General features: G+C 41.1%; 1 protein-coding gene and 1 pseudogene across 2 annotated transcripts in view; one reads left to right on the top strand and one right to left on the bottom strand.

Annotated features, from left to right (window-relative positions):
* The window catches only part of AOAH (acyloxyacyl hydrolase), a 239194-nt gene that overhangs the window by 26029 nt on the left and 191533 nt on the right, over positions 1 to 21632 (bottom strand). For both annotated transcript variants that reach the window (XM_056118527.1, XM_056118526.1), the window contains 3 exons: positions 13583 to 13619; positions 12829 to 12903; positions 2320 to 2492 (listed from right to left, as the gene is read on the bottom strand). In XM_056118527.1, the coding sequence (XP_055974502.1) occupies positions 2320 to 2492; positions 12829 to 12903; positions 13583 to 13619 (285 nt within the window). The remainder of the gene's footprint in view (positions 1 to 2319; positions 2493 to 12828; positions 12904 to 13582; positions 13620 to 21632) is intronic.
* LOC130027589 (NADH-cytochrome b5 reductase 1-like) lies at positions 17859 to 20551 on the top strand (annotated as a pseudogene).

Raw genomic sequence — 21632 nt, forward strand, 5'->3', positions numbered from 1 at the left:
CAGGGTGTTTGAAACGTATTTGGCACAATAGTGACACCTGTGTGTGTGGGGGGGGGGGAGGGTGTTTCTCCAGATCAGAAACACTGGCCTAGAGAGTCCACAAAAGTGGATTCCCCACGAAATTTTCTCTCTCTTTTGCTCTCTTCCAAATTATGTGGTACTACATCCGGTGCTTGAGTTAGGAGAACTATGCGGCAGATCTGGAAGAGTTTATGCCAAAAGTTTAACTGGACTCCATACAAAGAGAATGGATCTCAAATCAGAAAACACAGCCCAGGTTTCTCTTGCTGGGATGTAAATTGGAAGCACATTTCCTTGCCTCCATGAGTTTTTTAGCACTGGAGAAATTTAGAAACCAAACGTGTCTTTTGGAGAAACTGCTGTTTCCCTATCCAATGACTCTGAGGGGGCATTCCATGGGCAAGAAATTATTCTTTACATGTTATAGGGAATGCAGATGGGGGTCAGATTCTCTGTGATCAGCTAAGCATTCCTGGAGCAGCAGTTTATGGATCTCTGGGGGATGCAGGTCTGGACAGTGGTTTGCTAGTGTGATAATAGCATCTGTGGCACACTTTGGAGCTGAAAATGAAAATACTGTCATTTTCATGGGTGGGGTGGAGGGGAGACTTGCAGTGTGTGTGTTTTTCACAAACTCACATCACGTTCTCTTTCCCCTACTGAAAAAGCCTCATAGTCCTTCAAGGGTGGTTAAAGGAGAATTGCTATTTCCTAAGTGGGGAGTGGTGACATTTCCTGACTCGATAGGGTTTAGCAATACAGGAAGAGGACAAGAGGAGAAGTAAATGCTATAGATTTGTAAATGATACAGTTAAATAAGCAAGAAGAGCCCTCTGCCTCCTTCCTCTCATCCTTTGGAGAGTTTCAGTTCTTCTCCCATTGAATTGATCTCTGACTAAACAACAACAACAAAACTGCTTGGATCTTGGAGTGAGAGCAGGCTTTGCAGACAGGAGACCCGAGTGTCACCCCCAGCATGCTATAGTCTCAGGATCACTCCTGGGAGCACTCCCCAAGCACGGAGCTGGGAGAAGGAAGAAGCTCCCACAAACCAAAATAAAAAAAATTCGAAAAGAAAAGGAAAGAGAAAAAGAGGCTGCATGGCTCTTCAGTCCCTTTAGCTTGGATTGTTCTTTGGCAGTGAGTGGCAAAGCTCAAAATAGGCAGCCCCTTTCCAGGAGATACTGGCAAAACTGCTGTATCTACAGGCTGAGGAAGGGTAGCTAGGCTGCTCCCTCAAGATGCCAACATGAGCACTCAGATCAGCACTACTCACTGGCCTCCCTGTGTGATTTTCTCCTGCAAGATCATCCTGTGACACACTTCCGAGACTGTCTTCCACTGGAATATGGGCCTGATGCTGGCAGAGATTTGTGATACCTGGGTTGATAACCAGGCTGGTTTACCCAGTGCCTGGAACAAGGTCTAGCACTTGGTGGGCCCTTGCTAAATCCTTTTTGAAAGAACACTTCTCCTAAATCATAGAAGGAATAGACATGCCACATCCAGCTTCCATATATCATGAGCCCTGCAATGTTTGACCAGCAGCCTGTTCTCTCTGGGCCTTTGTTTTTTCATTTATTAAATGGAATTAACAAAACATCTTCTTTGCTGCGTTTGTTTTATTAGAATCATCAAGTCAGTCCTTCTTAATGTGAATTACTATGACTTTAAGAGTGTAAAGCACTCAGACTGTCAGAGATGCTAATAGAAGTTTTGGAACGTTTTTAAGCATTTCAGAACAAAGAAGCAGGGAGCAGCCATACTGGAGAACCCAGTTCAGAGAATTCAAACTGATCACCCAAATGTACTTTTCATGTAGACTTGGAGAAATTCCTCCTTTGGGTTCAAGGCTGTCTTCTGTTTGGGCTTCAGCACTCTTTCCAGACCTCACCTCTAGTTAAAGAGTTTCCTGACTCATGTTTTTGTTTTGTTTTGGGACCACAACTGTCAGTGCTCATGGTTTAACTTTGACTGTGCACCCAGGAATAACTCCTGGAGGTGCTCAGGGGACTTTATGGAATGCCAGGGATCAAACCTGGGTTGACCACATGCAAGGCAAATGCCCCACCCACTGTACTATCACTCTGGCACCCTGACTCATCTTTTATTTATTCTAATTCTTCATTCAATACTTCTGGTCTTTCTTGTTTTGGATCCAATTCTACATGTCTTTTAGACGCTGTACTTGACCCATGAACCATGATGACTGCTTAGGTATTTGTAGATGATTTGAACTTTGCATATTTTAAGTCTCAATTGACATTATTTAAAAGTAAAATATCTTTAGAATATTACCAAGAGGATGATATCTGTTGTGCAAATGATCCCAGAGGAAGTTTCCATCTGGTAAGCCATGTAAGATCACATGACTGCCCTTGGGCAGGTGGGAGTTTAGATACTTCAAAGTCTGCATGACTTTTGAATAAAATTTCTCAGGAGTGGTCATCTCCGGGACTGGGTCCTCTTTCCTGTTGGTGAAATGGGAAATATCTTAGTAGATGATGAGAATAGATGAACACAAATGCAAAGTACTCTCCCTTTTCCCCCCAAAATGTGGTAGCTATTGGTGCATTGGTGCTAATTGCCAAATACTCCTGGTTTCCTGACTGTGTTTATGGCTGGCTGTGTGGCTGGTCAGTGAGTTACCAGAAGAAGTAAGATGTGTCGTATTTGTTGATGCAAGGGCCTCTAGGATGCTCATTATCTTAGTCATGGATCTGTAATGCTCTTTGCAATGGTCTATATTGCATTTGTTTCACCAAATGAGTTATGAACAGAGTCCTGAGGTGATAATTGATGAACAGTGTGAGCGAAAAGTGAATGTTTTATGCTACTCAACTTTTAGGAGATGTTAGTCCCTGGAGCATAACAGACCTTATCCAGATTGATTAATATGATGAGCATGAAATCAAAGGAGTCCTTTTTTGTCAAACAATTGCTTATTGTTTGACACTTTGAGATATGGCAGAGTCTCCTGCCTCCGCGCCTGGCTGTCCTCACCGGGGCCCCTTAGAGGGTGGCAGGTTGAGTTTCCCTCCCCGCCCTGAGCAGAGCCCCCACAGCCGAAGACCTCCAGAACCAGCCACAGCCATGCTGAGACCACTCTCCACACGTCTGGACAAGCCTCATGCATGAAGGAACTGGCAGAGGAACCCAGGCATACGGGTCCTGGGGCTGAGATCTCCAAGTCTGTTCAGATCAGGACTGGGCCTTCTCCACCCAGATCCCCCATATTTCAGTAGGTAGGCGTTACACCCACCAGCTGCTCCCTGCTCCAGGTGGTCCAATCAACGGCTTTGCAAACCACAACACCCAAAAGGAGAGAGAGAACAAAAGGGAATACCCTGCCACAGAAGTAGGGTGGGATGGGGGGATGGGGGACGGGAGGGATATTGGGACCCATGGTGGTGGAAAATGGGCACTGGTGGAGGGATGGGTGTTTGATCATTGTATAATTGAAAACCAAGCACAAAAATTTGTAAATCTACAACTGTACCTCATGGTGTTTCACTAATAAAAATTAAAAAAAAAAAAGGAACATAAAAAAATAAATAATAAAGACAGCTGACCTGAAAAATAAAAAAACCCCAGCTCCTGGAAGCACACACCGCAAATGTGGACATGCGACATCCTATCTTGTTTTTACTTTGGAGAACCCGGCAGGCTACCAAATGTATCCTGCCCGCACGGCAGAGTCTGGCAAACTTCCCATGTCCTACTCAATATGCCAAATACCAGTAACAATGATAGGTATCATTCTCCTAGCCCTGAAAGAGCATTGAATATGGCTCTTTTAAAATCTCAGGGCTAGGAAGAAGGAGACGTTACTGGTGCCTGCAAGAGGTAACCGACGAACAACAGGATGATCGTGATAGTGACTTTGAGATATGCAACCATATATCATAGATGAGGGAATAAATTTCATGGAGAAATAAAGTGACACTTTGTGTCCACTTTTCTTCCTATACTGAATTTGAACTTTTATGAACTTCCTGATTGACTTCTTGGTTCAGAATATAACCCTTTAATTATATCTTCTAACATGCAATTTTATTTTACGTTGCTATCTTTCTCTATAGAGTAGTACTTTTATTCTGTGGAGGATACTGAAATTTTAAATTGCATATTTTCTCTTAGTTTCATAAAAATTAGTGCATATGAAAAAAGAAAGTGCTAAAGATAGTAGTTATAGGAAACCTCATAAAATTAAAATAATTTAAAACAAAGATGGAAAGCATAGTGTACTAAAAGACTAAGGATTTTTCGTGGCCTGAGCAGGAAAATGCCACACACAGCAGTACTTGGTGCCATTCTAGTGCAGTGCTGAGTGTTGCTGGGAAACAAACCCAGGATTCCATATATAATACTTGTTCTCACAAGTTGAAAGTCTTTAGCCTCAACTAGACATTTGTTGAATTTCAGTTGGTTGATTCAGAAAGGAACCAAAAAAAAAAGAGAAATGCATCAAATGCTAGAACGAATGTGATTTTAATTTCTATGCTTCTATGTTTACAAACTAAAGTGAAGAGGTGCTAGAATAAAGTTAGATATATATATATATTTTTTGATGGAGGATGTAGTAGATGTAATAGCACTCAAAAATGCCTTATTTTTCAAATGTGAACATTGCGGATGCACATAGTTAAGATCTAGTAATATTGGATTTGTGTGGACCCTAAGATCTAATATTTTATTTTTTTATAATTTTTTTATTTTACAAAGTAGCTCACAATAATTCATGACATTTAATATTCAAACAACAATTGCACCATTGTTACACCTTCCTGCCACCATATTTTGGATGTTTCCATCCCGAACCCCAATTTCTGGCTCAAAGCAGAACCAAAATAATATATTTTGTATTGTTTTTTATGAAAAACTGCTGAAAATGCTACAACAAGTATCCTTAGAGGAAAGAAGGTGAAGATTGTTGTATTTCACCCAAGGGCCATTAAGCGCTTCTATAAAAGATCATTAACATGTTGTTAGAGATTGAACTTGTGTTTATATGACACACACACACACACATATATATATATATATATATAGAGAGAGAGAGAGAGAGAGAGAGAACACTGTAGCACTGTCCTCCCGTTGTTCATCGATTTGCTCAAGAGGGCCCAGTAACGTCTCCATTGTGAGACTTGTTGTTACTGTTTTTTCCATTTCGAATACATCACAGGTAGCTTGCCAGGCTTTATATATATATATATATATATATATATATATATATCTATATATATATATCTATATATATATCTGAAAAAATATATGTATCTGAAAAAATATTTTTATATATATATCTGAAAAAAATTTCCTTCTAAGATTGGTTGCCTTCTACTTTCAACTCCATCAAATGTGGTGCAGTAGTCCTGGAGTATGGGTAGGGTGTGTCCTATTAAGTGTCCTGTGATCCAGAAATAGGTTCACTTGTGGGTGAGGCTCAGCCTGAGCGTGTGGAGAGTGGCTGTGAGCATGGTGGCAGTTGAGTTCTAGAAGTTTTCTGCTGCCAGGGTTGGGTCTCCTGGGGTAGGGATGGGTCTCACCCGCCCCCCTCAGGGGTACCCCAAGGGAAACAGCCTGGCGCAGGGTCTGGAAGCATGGTTATAGATTTAGTATTTTGTATAGAATACAATATTTTGTTTATATTATATTAGTATAACAAAAGCAGAAGATGTATAGACATACACAGCAGGGCAAGTTTATGTGGAAGTTTCATGCTGCTATGAGCCAAGCAGCACCTAGGACTTTCAGGAGTCACTTAAAGCATTAGTTGGTAGGGAAATATTTCTCCTTTGATCCTTCAGTGGGACTATGACCTGTTTTGAACACCCTGATTTTGGATTTTTCCCTCCAGAACCATGTAGCACTGCACTGTAGCACTGTCCTCCCATTGTTCATCAATTTGCTAGAGCAGGTCCAGTAACGTCTCCATTGTGAGACTTGTTGCTACTATGTTTGGCATATCGAATATGCCATGGGGAGCTTGCCAGGGTTTGTGGTGCGGGCGAGATACTCTCGGTAGCTTGCTGGGCTCTTGGAGAGGGGTGGAGGAATCAAACCGGGGTGCTGTGCTATTGCTCCAGCCCATTGAGATAATAAATAGCTGTTTTAATTTATCTTGTTGTAATAGTCCTGAAAAACAATACATGTTTCAAACTAGAAAACATGTACATGTTTGTTCACAGGCTTTTATTATATATAATATAATACATTAAAAGACTCACATTATAAACAAGTGGGATTTATCACAGGACTGCAAGGATGGTTCAACATAGGCAAATTAAAACACCACATCAAAAATGATAAAATTTATGTGACTATAATAGATGAAAGATTTTTTGGGCAGAATTCAACATTTATTTATTAAAAACTCAATAAAATAGGGCTAGAAAAACATAAAAATGGCAAAAACATTAAAAAAAAAAGAATCTTACTCTAAGATCAGGCACATGGCAAAGATTTCTATTCTCACCCACACTCACAATAAGATTCTTCCAAATACTTGGAAACCATAACAATTAGGCAAGAAGAAGAAATCCTAACTGGATAAGAAGAATTCAAGCTATTACTATTTGCAGGTGACAGGGTAATATATATATAGAAAATTCAAAAGACTCCATTAAAAATCACTGAGAACAATAGACTGATACAACAAAGTAGCAGGCTGAAAAATTGATAGACAAAAACCTGTTGCATTTTTATATACAAGTAACCAACAAGAAGAGATAAATAATATTTACAGTAACATTAAAAAGACTTAAAATACCTAGAGGTCAATTTAACAAAGGAGGTGAAAGACTTGTACATTGAAAACTATAAGTGACTTTTAATAGAACTAGAGGAAGAAAGGGTGAAATGAAAAGATATTTCAAATATATGAAATCAGAAGAACTCATGTTGTTAAAACAACCATTCCACCTTAAGCAATATGAGGAGTCAATGCAATATTTATCAAAATCTCAATGTGACTCTTCAAGAAAATACACTAAAAGTTACTGAACTTCCAATGGAACCACAAAGAGTCCCCAAAGCAAAGAATAATGAAGGTATCATGCTCCCTGACTTCATATTACAACACAAAGGTAGAATAAAGAAATACAGATCAATGAAATAGATTTTCAAGCCCCAGTAGAAATCCTGACATATGCGGACAGTTAAATTATGGTGATAAAACCAAGAAAATAAAATAGAGGGAGAAAATTTTTTTCTGTTAATGGCTCTGGAAAACTGAATAGCTATGTGCAAAAGAATAAAATTAGACCACTATCTGATACTGTGCAGAAAAGTTAACTCAAATCATATTAAAAACATGGGTGTCAGATGTCAGATTGGATCCAATAAATTACACTGCAGAAAACACAGACAAAACATGCCAAGGTATTAGCTTTAGTAATATGTCTTTGGGGGTTTGATTCCAGTAATAAAGGAAACAGAAGCAAAAACAATCACACCAAACTAATCTTTTTGCATAACAAAGCAAACTATAATTAAAACAAAGAGGCATTGTACTGAGTGGGAGTAAGTTTTTGACACAACAAACTTCTGACAAAGGACTAATATCCAAGTTATATAAAGGAATTCACAGAGCACAAGGGGAAAAGAAACAACTCCAATGAAAAATGAGAGCAGTGCTGTTGAACAGACACTTTATTCAGAAAGATGATGGCCAACAGGAATACACAGAAAATGCTCATTATCACTTACCAGGGAAATGAAGATCAAAGTATAATGAGTTATCACCTTACACCAATTAGAATAATCTATATTATTAAAAGGTTCAGAAACAAGCAAACTCTGCCAGTGTGTGAATATATGTATGTGTGTGTGTGAGTGAGAGAGAGAAAGAGAGAGAGAGAGGAGAGAGAGAGAGAGAGAGAGAGAGAGAGAGAGAGAGAGAGAGAGAGAGAGAGAGAGAGAGAGACCTTACTTTTGTGTTTTCATTATACTGGGAAAATTAAATGACTTAATGACTAAAAATTCTCCTCTCTGCCTCTTTGTTTTAATTACAGGATTTGAGAATAGATTGCTTATCTATTGGGGGGAAAGGCTTATTAAGGGGCTTTTGCTTGAGTTACATGTCCCCAGAAGTCTCAAAGGATCCTAGTTTGTGAGGGGGAGTTAGGTTGCCTTCTATATTATTTTACCCCAAGAGAATCTACCCATAGTAACTACCACAAAGAGATAGTTTTTGAAGATTTGATCTGTGTGTTTGAAATATGACAGCTATTGACAGCAGGGGTGAAATGAAAGCAAGTTAGATGCCTGTACCCTCTAGTCTGTCATTAGTAAAGCTAGCTTACATTCCCTATTAATTCTGTGTGTGTGTGCGCGTGCGTGTGTGTGTGTGTATGTGTGTGTGTGTGTATGTGTGTGTGTGTGTGTGTGTGTGTGTGTGAAGGGAATGAACCCAGGGCTACAAACATATGGGGCATGCAAGCTTACTGCTGAGCCACATCCATGGCCCCAGATTAACTTTTGCCTTGGAACCTTGTGTGTTTTTCCTGCTGATACAATAGCAATTTGGCAAGAAGCAATTATGCTGAGCTCAGGCAGTCTAGCTACAGGAAGTCAAGATGAGTTAAGATAGAGCCAAGACTCTAAAGCTCTCTGTTTAATGATTTTTGGGGGTGGGAGTTAGAAACACAACCCTGAAGACGAATAAGGAAGTTCAGCTAATTTGTGCTTATGAAAGAGCAGCCTACAAATCAGGCAAGTATAGCCCAAATGGCTGATTAGGAAATAAAATAAAAATGGAAGTCTTGGAGATGTTGATGGAACTTTCTCCAGTCATTATTTGGTTATCATTGCGTATCGGTACATAATTAGCACGGTGCTTTGTCAGGATTACCCTTTAAAGTGCATAGGAAAACTAACCAACTTTCAGTTCAAGCATGGGCTAATGGACTTAGGTGATAGGTAGAGGTTATTTAATTAATTTATTTATGTTGACCTTTTGGGTCACACCTGGCGATGCACAGGAGTTACTCTTGGCTTTGCACTCAGGAATAACTCCTGGTGGTGCTCAGGGGACCATATGGGATGCTGGGAATTGAACCCGGGTCGGTCCTGTGCAAGGAAAACACCTTACCCGCTGTGCTATCACTCCAACCCCTGGGGTTATTTTAAAGCCAGGGAAGAACTTTGTTATGAAAAATCTGCGATGTCAATTTGATCTCTGCTATTTTTCTCCACTGCTGATTTTTGAAGGAACTTAGCAGCACTATGTTGGAGACAAAAAAGTCTGAGTGGTTTGGGAAACATCTGCTCTGTCCAGGCTAGATGGGCTGAGCTGAATGTATCTCATCCCTTTCACTAGTATTTCTATTACCAAATGTTCCAAGTCACTCTGTGACTACCCAAACACTAAGTCTTCCAACCAAGTTTGGACCACTGTGCCGTGCCAGCTTTGTCTGCTGCCCATTCATCACACCAGTCATTCAGAGGGAGAGATGAGAGGCTGGGCTACTGAGTTGACAAAGGAGAAATTTGACAACCAGTCTGAAAAGTTGGTGCCCACCACCAACTCCAAGAACACATGGGCAGGCTGGAAACAGATAAAGAGCCTTTCCTATTGAGTGGCTCAGAGCCTGTCCTTGTCCAAATGAATTGTGTTTGATCATGCAGAAATAAGCACTGATGCTTGGGTGCAGGGCAGACTGCTCATTTCATTATCCTGACAGGTGTTCCATTGGTCTGACCTAGTGGATGCCTATCTGGAGGAAGGCATGGAACCTCTGTGGAAGATGATGCCTAGAATCAGATTACACCCCAGCTGGTCATGACTGAGTGCTCAGACAACACTCATAGCTAATGGTAATGCTTTAGAAACATGCAAGTAATTGGAGTTAGTCCTCTTCCTCAGGCTGACCAGTGGCGATCACACACTCCCACACAGCCCATCCAAGAGGCACAGACTGTAAATAGAGTGGACCATTCGCCCATATTGCTGAGTGCATAGAGATGCTGGGTCCCCTTAATGTGGCCTGGTACATGCTGGCTGCATGGGAAATTCCTTGTCCCCTTTTGATCTCCCCCCATGCCTTGACTGACAAGGATGGGAGGGGGTGGGGAGATTCTCTGAGCAGCAGGAGTTTGGTCTTTTCCCTTCCTTACTGTTTCCTACCATTTGAGTAGTTAGGATGTCTCCTGCTGTCTAGGTTCTACAGAGATTGTGACCTGCCAGAAGCTTGGTGGGCCTCATCTTAAAGGAGTGCTGCTGATCTTCCATTCTGGATGGATTTGAAGCAATAGCATTGTGGAAAAAAAATTATCTTAGAGGTCAGATACAGACAACCTGCATTTGGTGGCCTGGAGCTCTCCATGAGGTGAGAAAGGCACGTTAGAATTAGAAGGAAATTCAGGCTTTCCAGGTCCATGATAAAGAAACAAAATCATGTCTAATGTATTTGGCTAGTGTTGACATTTTAGAAATTCAGTAGCATTTCCAGCTATTATCATGGTTATTTCAGGGATGTCCTGTTAGGGTGTTGGGGAACAGTAACTATTTGAAGGCTTTAAAGCCATTATCATTTCTCATTGCCACACTTCTGGTCCAAGGCTCTGCTAGGCTGCTCACTCTCCTTTGCTCTGTTTCTAGGAATTTCACTCCTCTTGTAGCTTTCTAGGGTAATGATAATAAAGGTCCAAGGGAGCTGGGCTAGCCTAGGTCAAATTGAGTAGAATCACAGTGAGAAATATACATTTCTCCATTTTTCTGTGTGGATTTGTGCCATTAAAGCTATTTTCCAATTAGGATCCTCATTCGCTGAACAAGTACTTATTAACTCCACATGTTAGGAACTGAAAAAGAAGTACACACTTGTTCCAGGACAGCTTACGGTGCAATCATAGCTGGTTTGTGTTTTTTATGAAGTCACATGGCTCACTTTGGGTTATCTTCTGCACCTTGAAGTTCTGGCAGATGGGGAGGTAGAGTTGCCATCTGTCTCTATTTTTCTAACCCCTCCACAGGACATTGCAAAGTGGGCACTGCAGGGACGTACTATACTTCCAACTCTGTTATTTCACCCAAATGCTTCTGTTTCTCTGCCCAGATCTCTGGCAATGACAGGAGGGACTGGCGGAGGTCTCTGGCTGATGCCTGCCTGCGCTTTGGCTCTTTGAAAAAGAAAAACATGACTAGACTTGAAGGGTTGCTGGGTAAGGAGATTCTGTTGGGAAAGGAAAGTTTCAGGAATTTTTGGCATATGGAATCAGCACTTCTTTCTTCAGCTAACCAGTCTGCCTGTGCCACTGAGAGAACATCACTCAGAGGCTGGAGTCTGACCTCACCATTAGTTTGGGATATGACTGGAGGCTGAGTTCAGGGTTTCCATAGAGTCGGGAACTGTGGTTCTTTGCCACTGTGTCCCAGAGGCTGATAGACCATGGCATACCATGGGCACTCAGTATATACTTTCAGAAAACAAACATGCAAGAGAAAGCAAATAATCTAAGTGTAGACTGTGAAATATGTGGAGTGTAGTCAGAGAGCTGAGGGTGATTCTTAGTTTTGCTGTTCAATGATCATATAAACAAGTTTCTTAAATTTGCTGAGTCTCAATATCCTCATGTCTAAAATGGGGACAATCATACTTGCCTCCTAGCAGTACCATAAAGATGAGATGTTGCAGGGGCCTGGGCTATGGTACAGTGGGTAGAGGATTTGGTTGCATGTGGCCAACCTGGGCTCAATCCCATCATTCCATTGGGTCCCCCAAGCACTGCCAGGAGTGATTCCTGAGTGCAGAGCCAGGAATAAGCTCTGAACACTGCTGGGAGTGGTTCAAAGACAAAAACAAAAACTCAAAACCAAGATGAGGTGCTACAGAGAGGGCAGTGACTCTAGTTACAGGGCAGGTTTAGGGAGTTTTTTTTTTTTTAATTACCAGAAGAATGCTGGGTGGTTCATCACAGAGGTTGGTCTTTGGTACACGCATGTAGCCTTAGCAAGTTTTCATAAGAGTGAAGAAACCAGCCTAGGATGTCCCAAAGCTGAGTCTGCCATAGCAACCTCTCTAGATTGGGGCAGAGTACCCGTGTCCCTCAACTCACTTCACTAGGTCTACACACCCCTCACTCTAAGAGTTCAAAGGTTCATGGGCTGGTGATGTCAGAGGAAAATGCACTTTTATATTGAGCTCATCACCAAACTTGGTGAGTGAAGCAGAGAAGAGGCAAGGGTGTGTAGGGACAGACAGCACTTACAGGAGCAGAGTACTCTTACGACCACATACAGATTTAGAGAAACTGCCCAGAATGTTGTGGGGGGAACTAAGGCACTTAGAATTTTGAAATCACTATTCAGATGAGTCGTTTAGCAAAATATTCTTCTACTATGAACTGTGGCATAAGTAGAACTGACCCTGAGTTATGTGTGGATTTTTGCAAATGCTCCAAGTCTACGCTATTTCTACCACATGAGCAAGTGTGACGGATTATAACTGAGAAAGGTATTCTTAGGGGATAGTGGTGATTCTGCACTATTTTATTTAAAAAGTCATGATATTTTATCTTGGATTCTAGGTTAGTAGTAGCATATTGCTGTGATACATCTGAGAACTGATCATGACACACCCATTTGTTTGGTATCCAGAGCAGAGAAACAGTGGATTAGAATATTTTTTTAAAAGTTTTGTCAGTTTCCCAGTTTGGTTTTGTTGGTTGCTATGTGTTAGAACTTGCTCTCTGAGAGGGAGATTCAGTTTAAAAGCAACAGCCTTCATTGGGTGGAGTGGGGTGGAGAATGAGGGTGACCTAGAGTTTAAGAATTTTCAACGTCTTCTTTTGCCAGTAACTCACCTACTGCACACATCATTTCCAACCATGGCGTAGATGACAATGGCTGGATGGTCCAACAGTTGGTTCCTAGACAAACTGAGAAATCACAGCAGACAATTGAATGTCAAACACTTGGAAATTTAGTGCTGTAATTAGCATTGCAGGCAGGTCCTGTGAAAGAACCATTCTCACCAATCCCTTGGGGAACATTTTCCATTTTTCCTTTTATTTCAGTGTCTAGACTACTGTTTTCCCCAATCTATAACCTCTGTCTCTCATATGGCAAGGGTGCATAATGCATAGAATGTAAAAGAGTGTACTAAAATATTAATCGGAGATATATCACATCTTCTTAGCCTCCTTCAGAGAATTTACCATCAGTAACCACAGGTGAGTTACCTGGGTACTTATATTCAAATCAGCGGGAAACAGTGACAAATGAGACTCTACTCAGTCTTCTTCAAAATGGCAAGAGTTTCCCCAGATGCCCATTCTGGACCCCCAAGAACTGGAGTCTAAATTTTAAGTCCAAAATAAACACCATATATTTCTTATTAATAAAGAATGAATAGGAAAAATTACTATATATATACATATATATCTAATCTTTTTTTTTGTTCACTAGCACAAGAAGTGAGAAATGCCAGTGTCTGTCTAGTTACTGAGCTACAGATGTGCTATGTAGTGACCGTGGATTAACACTGAGCTTTCATTCATCTTTCAAAATCAAGAAACCAATTAAAAAATAAACTTATTATATTACTTTTACACTTACCTTTCTATAAATGACTCCAAATTTTGAGATGATGCACCTGAATATTAAGATTGATAAAATAATCATAGTATAAGAGTGTGTTGGCAGAAATCAGGAAAGATGCATTATTATGCAGTCAGAGATCATTCAGACTATCACACTGTTGGGAACACTGTGGAAATCTCCCTAAGAAGGTTCACATTTACTTGGCATCATGACCCAAAATTCTCTGGACATACTATTCTCAGGATGTTGCCTAGCATGAACAAGTAAACTTTCAAATAGACGTGAGAAAAAGGTATATATAAATTACCTGAAATTATCCTAAATATTAAGGAATGAGTTGATAAACAGTACCAGCATTAGGAAAGGATTCATTGAAAATAATCAGTCTTTCTTGAGAGAATTGGAAGCCTTACTAAATACCCACCTGGTGCTCCTGGCCACTGCTGTCTGGAAGGAAATGAACAGAGGACTTCATAAACAAGGACTATATCTGTCAGGCATACACATAACTGAGCACTAACAGAGAGTTTTTTTTTTTAATCTGTGATATTTGAAAAGTTTTAAAATTAAATTTTTTTTTTTTTGCTTTTTGGGTCACACTCAGCAATGCTCAGGGGTTACTCCTGGCTCTGCACTCAGGAATTACTCCTGGAAGTGCTCGAGGGACCATATGTGACACCAGGGATCAAATCCAGGTCAGTCGCATGCAAGGCAAAAGCCCTACTCCTTGTACTATTGTTCCGGATTCTGTAATATTTTTAAATTATCCTAATTTTTATGATGATGTAATTTATAAATTTGTGCTAATGTCATATATCTTCTACAATAATGAGTTGGTCAAAGACTGTTATCAATTAAACATACAAGAAATTTTTCTGGTATATGTATTTGAATGGCTGTTTAAACGTCAATCCTGAATTATTTTGTAGTCTGACTCTTGTAAAGAATACACGAGCAGTTTGCCATGCTATCTCATCAAGCTGAATCTTAAAAACATCCGACATTTAAGATGTAAAAAGTGTTTGATATTCTTTGATATTATACATAAGTCACACCAAAATTCTTTCCATTAGGTAAAAGGCAGCATTTTAAATATAGAAAATCTTCATTATATTGGTATAGTTAAGATAAATAAAGGGGTCACTGTCAACTATCCTCAGCCTTTTCCTTTCCCAGACTCCTGAATATAACTTGAAACACAGACAAATCTTCCTATGTTCTAGGAGACAGTACAGGGTTCCTCAATATCTAGATGCTATATTATAACCAGACATATGTCTACATAGAAAAATAATCTCCCCAAGGTCTGAGATGGCATTTTCATATCCGAAAAGTGGAGCATGACTAATGAAGTCCAGTCATACCTTTAGAAGGGACAGCAATAATTGTACTGACTGACCTGGAGTTATTATCAAAGTTCAAAAGGACTGATCAGATTTGCTTTTCCAAGCCTGAGTTCTCCTTGAATACTTCACTCTCCTTTTCTACTTTTCTACATGCTGGAGGAACCCATTGTTGAAGACAGATAGGTAGGGAGTCCCTGAAGATTTTTTTTTTTTTTTGGGAAATGATAAAAGAGATTGCCTAAGGGCTGGAGCCATAGCAAAGTAGGGAGGGCATCCCATAGGGTCCCCCAGAACTGTCAGGAGTAATTTCTGAATGAACAGCCTGGAGTAACCCCTGAGCACCTCCCAGTGTGGACCCCAAACAAAAACAAAAACAAAAACAAAAACAAAAAACAAAACAACAAAAAAAGAAAAGGTTGCCTACTCTGAAGCAGCCCAAAGGCATGAAGACAACATCTCTTTGAAAAGCAAATCCGGAGCTCTTTGGAGATCAATGGAAGAAACCGATACACCATTCAAGAAAGGGTGAACCCTCTCCCAAAAGAAGTAGCTACAGAAGAATCTATGCTATTATGAAAATACATCAGCAGAGCAAGGGGTGAGATTATGAGAAGACCACAGTGCAAGGCTTTCCCATGACAATACCAATATGTTTTCAGAGAACACCAGGAAAAACCCAATTTGGAGGAATTGTATAAAAGTGCCTCCCTAAGCCACTTGGGGCTTGCTCCTTGAAACCCCTGTTTTTTTTCTCTCTCTCTCTCTTTTTTAAAAAACTTTTTTATTGAATCACTGTGAGATAGACCCTTACAAAGCTGTTCATGTTTGGATTTCAGATTGGATTTCAGTCATACAGTATTCCAACACCCATCCCTCTGTCAGTGTACATTTCCCAGCACCAGTGTCCACAGGTTCCCTCCCATCAATGCCCCTCAACCAGCCTTTTTTTTTCTTTTTGGGTCACAACCAGCGATGCTCAGGGGTTATTCCTGGCTCTGCACTTAGGAATTACTCCTGGCGGTGCTCGGGGGACCATATGGGATGCTGGGAACCGAACCCGGGTTGTCTGTGTGCAAGGCAAACGCCCTACCCACTGTGCTTTAGCTGCAGCCCCCAAACCCCTGTTCTCTCTTGAACAGGTATTTCCTTTCTTCCTCTCCCCACACTCTCCTAAGTAAATTTCATTCAAAGATCTTGTTTCATTATTAAAAAAAAACTTGATCATATTTATTTGGCCACAAACCAATCTTATTTAATCAGAGATGTCCAACAAAAAACATGCTATCAGCCACCATGATCTGATTCTGGTGAAGGAGATGGATTTACATATGACCCACACAGAAAAGCCATGAGTCATTAAAGTCAGGTGCCAACTATGACTCAGTAGGAGTTTCTTGAGGCAAACTAGCAAATTTTCTCTTCCAGTCATTTTCTTAATGCCTGTGAAGATTTATTTGGAGCCAAGGATGAACTTCTTGGGCATCTCCAAATGTTCCTCTAGTCTTTCCTCTCAAGAGGGTGCCTTAGTCCTGGTTGAAATCATGTTTGTGAATCCAGACTGACCATAGAGATTGGACCTGGTCTGTACTTGCCTTCCTTCTCCACTCCGCTAAACAAAAATCTTCTTGCCCTTCTCAGTATTACCCCTTTTATTTAAAAAATTTCCCTTATTTCTTTTCACTCTTTTAATTGATTGAGGTACTGTGGTTTATAATTCTGTTAATGTTGATTTCCCATATACATAATTTTAACAACACACCCCTCTTATTTCCCCAGGACCCCAATGCCCCTCCCTTTCAAATTTTGCCTCCTCAGCTGAGTCTGAGCTGTAAGGATCAATTCTCCTGTTGTGTTGCTGGTGACCCTGTTGCTCCCTTACTGGGAATCTTTAAGTCTCACATATGAGTGAGATCATTTTTTTATCTATCCCTTTCCTTTTGACTGACTTCACTTAGCATGATCCCCTGTAGTTTCATTCACATTGCTGCAAATTGCATGATTTTGTTCTTTCTTAGAGCTGTATAATATTCCATTTTGTATATATCCTACAACTTCTTCATCCACTCATTTGTCGTTGGGCATTTGGGTTATTTCCAATATCTTTGCTATTGTTACTAAGCATTGTGATGAACATAGATGTGCATATATCATTTTGAATTAATGTTTTTGTGTTTTGAGGAGTATCGCACAGAGGTAGGGCGTTCGCCTTACAAGCGGCCAACATGGCCGACCTGAGTTCGATTCCTCCGCCCCTCTCGGAGAGCCCGGCAAGCTACCGAGAGTATTCGATATGCCAGACACAGTAACAACAAAGTCTCCAATGGAGACGTTACTGGGCCCGCTCGAGCAAATCGACGATCAACGGGAGGGCCTTTACCTTTACCTTATCATCCATGTTTAAATCTCTCTTTTGTCTCACATGGCATGGAAGATCTTTCTTGCAAGTTAGACATTCTGCTCTTTCCTGAGTACTGAGAGAGGTTTAATGCAGACTTGAGTCCAACGTTTCAAAAGAGAAAACACCAATTTGATTTTAACTCTGTTATCTCTGCTCAGAAAAAGTGCCAGATTTTACAACCCTGAGTCTTGAGCAGAGAGACTCAAAAGTCCTTCTGGGTATTACATTGTACCCTGTTGTTCTCAAAAGGACAGAGGAGGAAATAGGCCTTGTGTGAGACACAGTTTCCTATAGTGGCTCATGCATCCATTTGGCACCTCATCCACTAGCAGCACAACTCTTAACTTCCATTAGGCAAGATGATAAATCAGAAGGTGTTTAATTTTCACTCTTTGATTTTTCCTCTTAATGAGAAAGGAAAACTAATGAGGGAGCTCAAGCCATGAGTGGGAAAAAATTAAAGGGCCAGGTCAGGCCAATAATTTTCCTCATTATGCAAAATACAAAGGGAATTTGAGGTGTGGAACAAACATAGAGCTTAAGGAAAATGAAAATGAAAATGAAAACCTGTCATGACATACCCTCCGGGGACCCCATCCCCTATGCCCATACTACCCACATGCTTTGTTGTTTAGGACAAGGTCAGACCAAAGGTAACTAACTTGTCATAGCAGGTTTTAGAAGAGCTGGCACACAAATCCACACAAGGAGTGGGACAGTGCCTGCTCTTTGTTTCTGGGGGGCCACACCTGGCAATATTCAGGGGCTCAGTGCTTGGGAGTCACTTCCAGAGGACTCAGGGACAGAGCCCAGGCCTCCAGTCTGCAAAACAAACCCTTCCACCCACTGAGTTCTTTTTGGCCGCATGCCTGCTCCTCCCCCCCTCATGCAAATGTGATTTTTTTTCCCTTGGTAGTTATTTACAATGTGCACCTCAAACTCTCTGTTTCAAATCTCTTGTGTCTCTCCCTATTTCCAGTTCCTCTGGGGAATCTATCTTTATGAAATAATGTAATTAGTTTATATAACCGCATTCCTTTCTCTTTTTAATTCTACTGTCCTGCGATTCTGCTATCTTTTTTGCCAGCCCTGTCAACACATTCTCTTTCCCTCCCAATGCTTTAGTCTTTCTTCTGCTTGTAGATTTCTTCTCAACTGCTGATTTTATTGTTGCTACTGCTGCCATGACAGAAAATCCAATGCAGGAGGAGCTGGAGATTAGAGCAGGAGAGAAAAGCAGCTTCTGGCCTGTGGGATGTGTCCAGCAAGCAAAATCTGAAGATCTGATGTGGCCCTTAAGAGATACAGATTCTGGTACTTACAGTTAGAGTTTAGAGAAATGGAAAGATGTAAAAGAGGGACATTTAATTTTTTTGTTGAGATGGTCTGTGGAAAATCTACCTGTCCCCAGTCAAGGGACAAAGAAGGTCCTTATTGATGATCAAGGCCCAGTCTGGCACATTTCATCCTCTTCAAACAAGACACAGTGCAGTGCAGGAAGTTCCAAATTATCTTCAAATTGGTTCTTTCCACAGATGCATTTCAATTTATATCCACTGCTGGATCAGCGTTGACCACAGCTGCCAATACTTCATATTCTGTGCATTCAGATAAACTGTTAAGACACTTGTCATGATCTTCTGAATGAGCTTGTAATGCTCATGCTTTGCCTGGAGCAGAAGCTATCTTAGATTCTTTGTGTATGAAGAGGAGATATAGTAATATATAAATATAACAATTCTTTGCAAATTAACACTTATGAATTCTGTAACATTTATTGAGTGCTTAGTATGTGCCAGGCATTATAATAGAAGCTGAGGACTCAGCAGTAAACAAACAATAAATGATTTCTGTTCTTATGAAATTCACTTCGTAGAAAATGTAGAAGCCCCGAGAGAAATGGCATTTAGCTGAGTACTGAAAGAAAAAGAGGGTGTTCTTTCTTGAAACTTTATAATAAAATTGATAGCTAATTATTGGGCTGGAGCGATAGCACAGCAGGTAGGGCATTTGCCTTGCAAGCGGCCAACATGGCTGACCTGAGTTCAATTCCTCCGCCCCTCTCAGAGAGCCTGGAAAGCTACCGAGAGTATCTTGTCTGAACGGCAAAGCCTGGCAAGCTACCCGTGATGTATTCGGTATGCCAAACACAGTAACAATTGTCACAATGAAGACGTTACTGGGCCCACTGAAGCAAATCGATGAACAACGGGAGGACAGTGACAGTGACAGCTAATTATTAGTATTTATATATTTTGGAGGATTCACACCTGGCTATGCTCAGAGATCACTCTTGGTAGGGCTCATCGAACCATACAGGGTACTGGAGATTGAATTCAGGCCAGCTACATGCAAGACACGCGTCCTATGCACTGTACTATGTCTCGGGGCCTTTCAATCAGTATTTGATGCTTTCTCCACAAGGCTCAGAAAACAATCTCTAGCCTAATATCATCTTAAAAACAAACCAACAAACCAACAAATGAACACATAAACAGCACTTTGAGATGGGTCATGGGCTTCTGGCCCAGTCCAGTCCTGCTGCCCCCCTGAAGGCAAGGCTGCTGACTCAGCTGCCTTTGGTTGCCTCCTTTTTTGGGCAGACTGCCATTTGAAAGTCACTCTCATAGACCCCAACAAGAAGTACCTGCTGCAATTCTTAGCAAGATGGCCTGAGTCACCACACCAAGAGATTCTTCTGTGCCCAGCCTATTCCTACCATGTTCCAGAGCTGCCGTGGGCATATACGTCTCTGCTGATACTGGTGGCAGCCAGGTCACCAGGCCAAACACTCCTGCAACCAGTGATGAGGACAAAGGCCATGTTGGATTCTGTCATAAGGTCTACCTGGAGGATAAGGACCCCAACTTTCCAGAGGGAAGGAAGATGTCTCAGTACCTAGATTGGGTGTATGATAGGGTTTAGAGGGCCCCATGGCCTGCTCACTTTCACTGGGAAAGGGAATTTTAACATTCAACCCAACCAAAAGTCAGCAGCAGAACTACAGGCGGCAAAGAAACTGGGAATGACTGTGGACAGAGCCAGAATCACCTGGTGCTACAGCTGATCTGAACCATCCTGAAACACCCTTGAGTTCCACCCCAGTGCTTTCTGCTTTATGCCAATCAGAATGAAAATGACATAATCCTACAGGGTGACTCAGAAAAGTTGCAGACCTGGGACTCTAGCTGCATGAAGTCTTGGTTAACTCTGAATTATCCTTCAGAAGATCAGGTGTAGAGCAGGGCTTTGTAATGGTAGACTTGGTTGGGAGCACCTGCTTGCTTGAGGGATGACAGCCTGCTTCTGCTCTGTGGGCCACTCCAGTGTCTGCAGCTGGCCTGCTTCTCTGAAGAATTGTGACTAATGCACACATACTTTCTTCTGGTCTGTGACTCAGCGTATTATTTGTTAAATAGTTTTTTTAAATCTGCTTGGGTAATTCCTATTGATTCATCTTCAGTCCCATAGTCTTTTTTTTTTTAAATTATGTCTACCTTATTCTTAAACCCATCTTCTGAATTTAAAAAATTTTAAGTACTGTATATTTTCCATTTTTAAATATTCATGTAGTCTTTTTATAACTTCTATTTTTTATGGATAATTCATTTTTTATCATTCATTTCAGGAATACTTTCTTATATTTTGGAGCATTTGTACAGAGGTAGAATAGGAGGTGTTTGGGCCATGCCCTCTGGTTCTATGCCTAGCTCTGTGCTCAGAGACATATGTGGTGCTGGGGATTAGAAATGGGGTCAGTGTATCAAGGAAAGTGCATTACCTCCTGAACTATCTCCCCAACCCATCTTGGAGCATTTATAATCACTTTTAAAAAGTTTTTTTTCAGCTAATTCTGATATTTGTATCATTTTTATTTTTATATCATTGATTTTCTTATGGGAAGTGAGTTTTGGGGTTCTTAATATACAGAGTCTCCTGCCCCCGCACCTGGCTGTCCTCGCCGGGGCCCCTTGGAGGGGAGCAGGTTGAGTTTCCCTCCCCGCCCTGACCAGGGCTCCAGCAGCTGAAGATCTCCAGAATCAGCCACAACCGTGCTGAGACCACTCTCCACATGCATGAAGGTACTGGCAGAAGAACAAAGGCATGCGGATCCCGGGGCTGAGATCTCCAAGCCTGCTCGGATCGGGGCTGAGCATCCTCCACCCAGATCCCCCAAATTCCAGTAGGCAGGAGTCACACCCACCAACTGGCCCCCTGGTGCCGTGTAATCCCATCAACGGCCAAGACTCAGAGACTATAAAACTCAGCTCCTGGAAGGAATGAATTATCTCATTCCTACTTTGGATAAACTGGCAGGCTA

The sequence above is a fragment of the Sorex fumeus genome, unplaced genomic scaffold (assembly GCF_029834395.1).
Source record: "Sorex fumeus unplaced genomic scaffold, SorFum_2.1 ptg000037l, whole genome shotgun sequence".
Lineage (NCBI taxonomy): Eukaryota > Metazoa > Chordata > Mammalia > Eulipotyphla > Soricidae > Sorex > Sorex fumeus.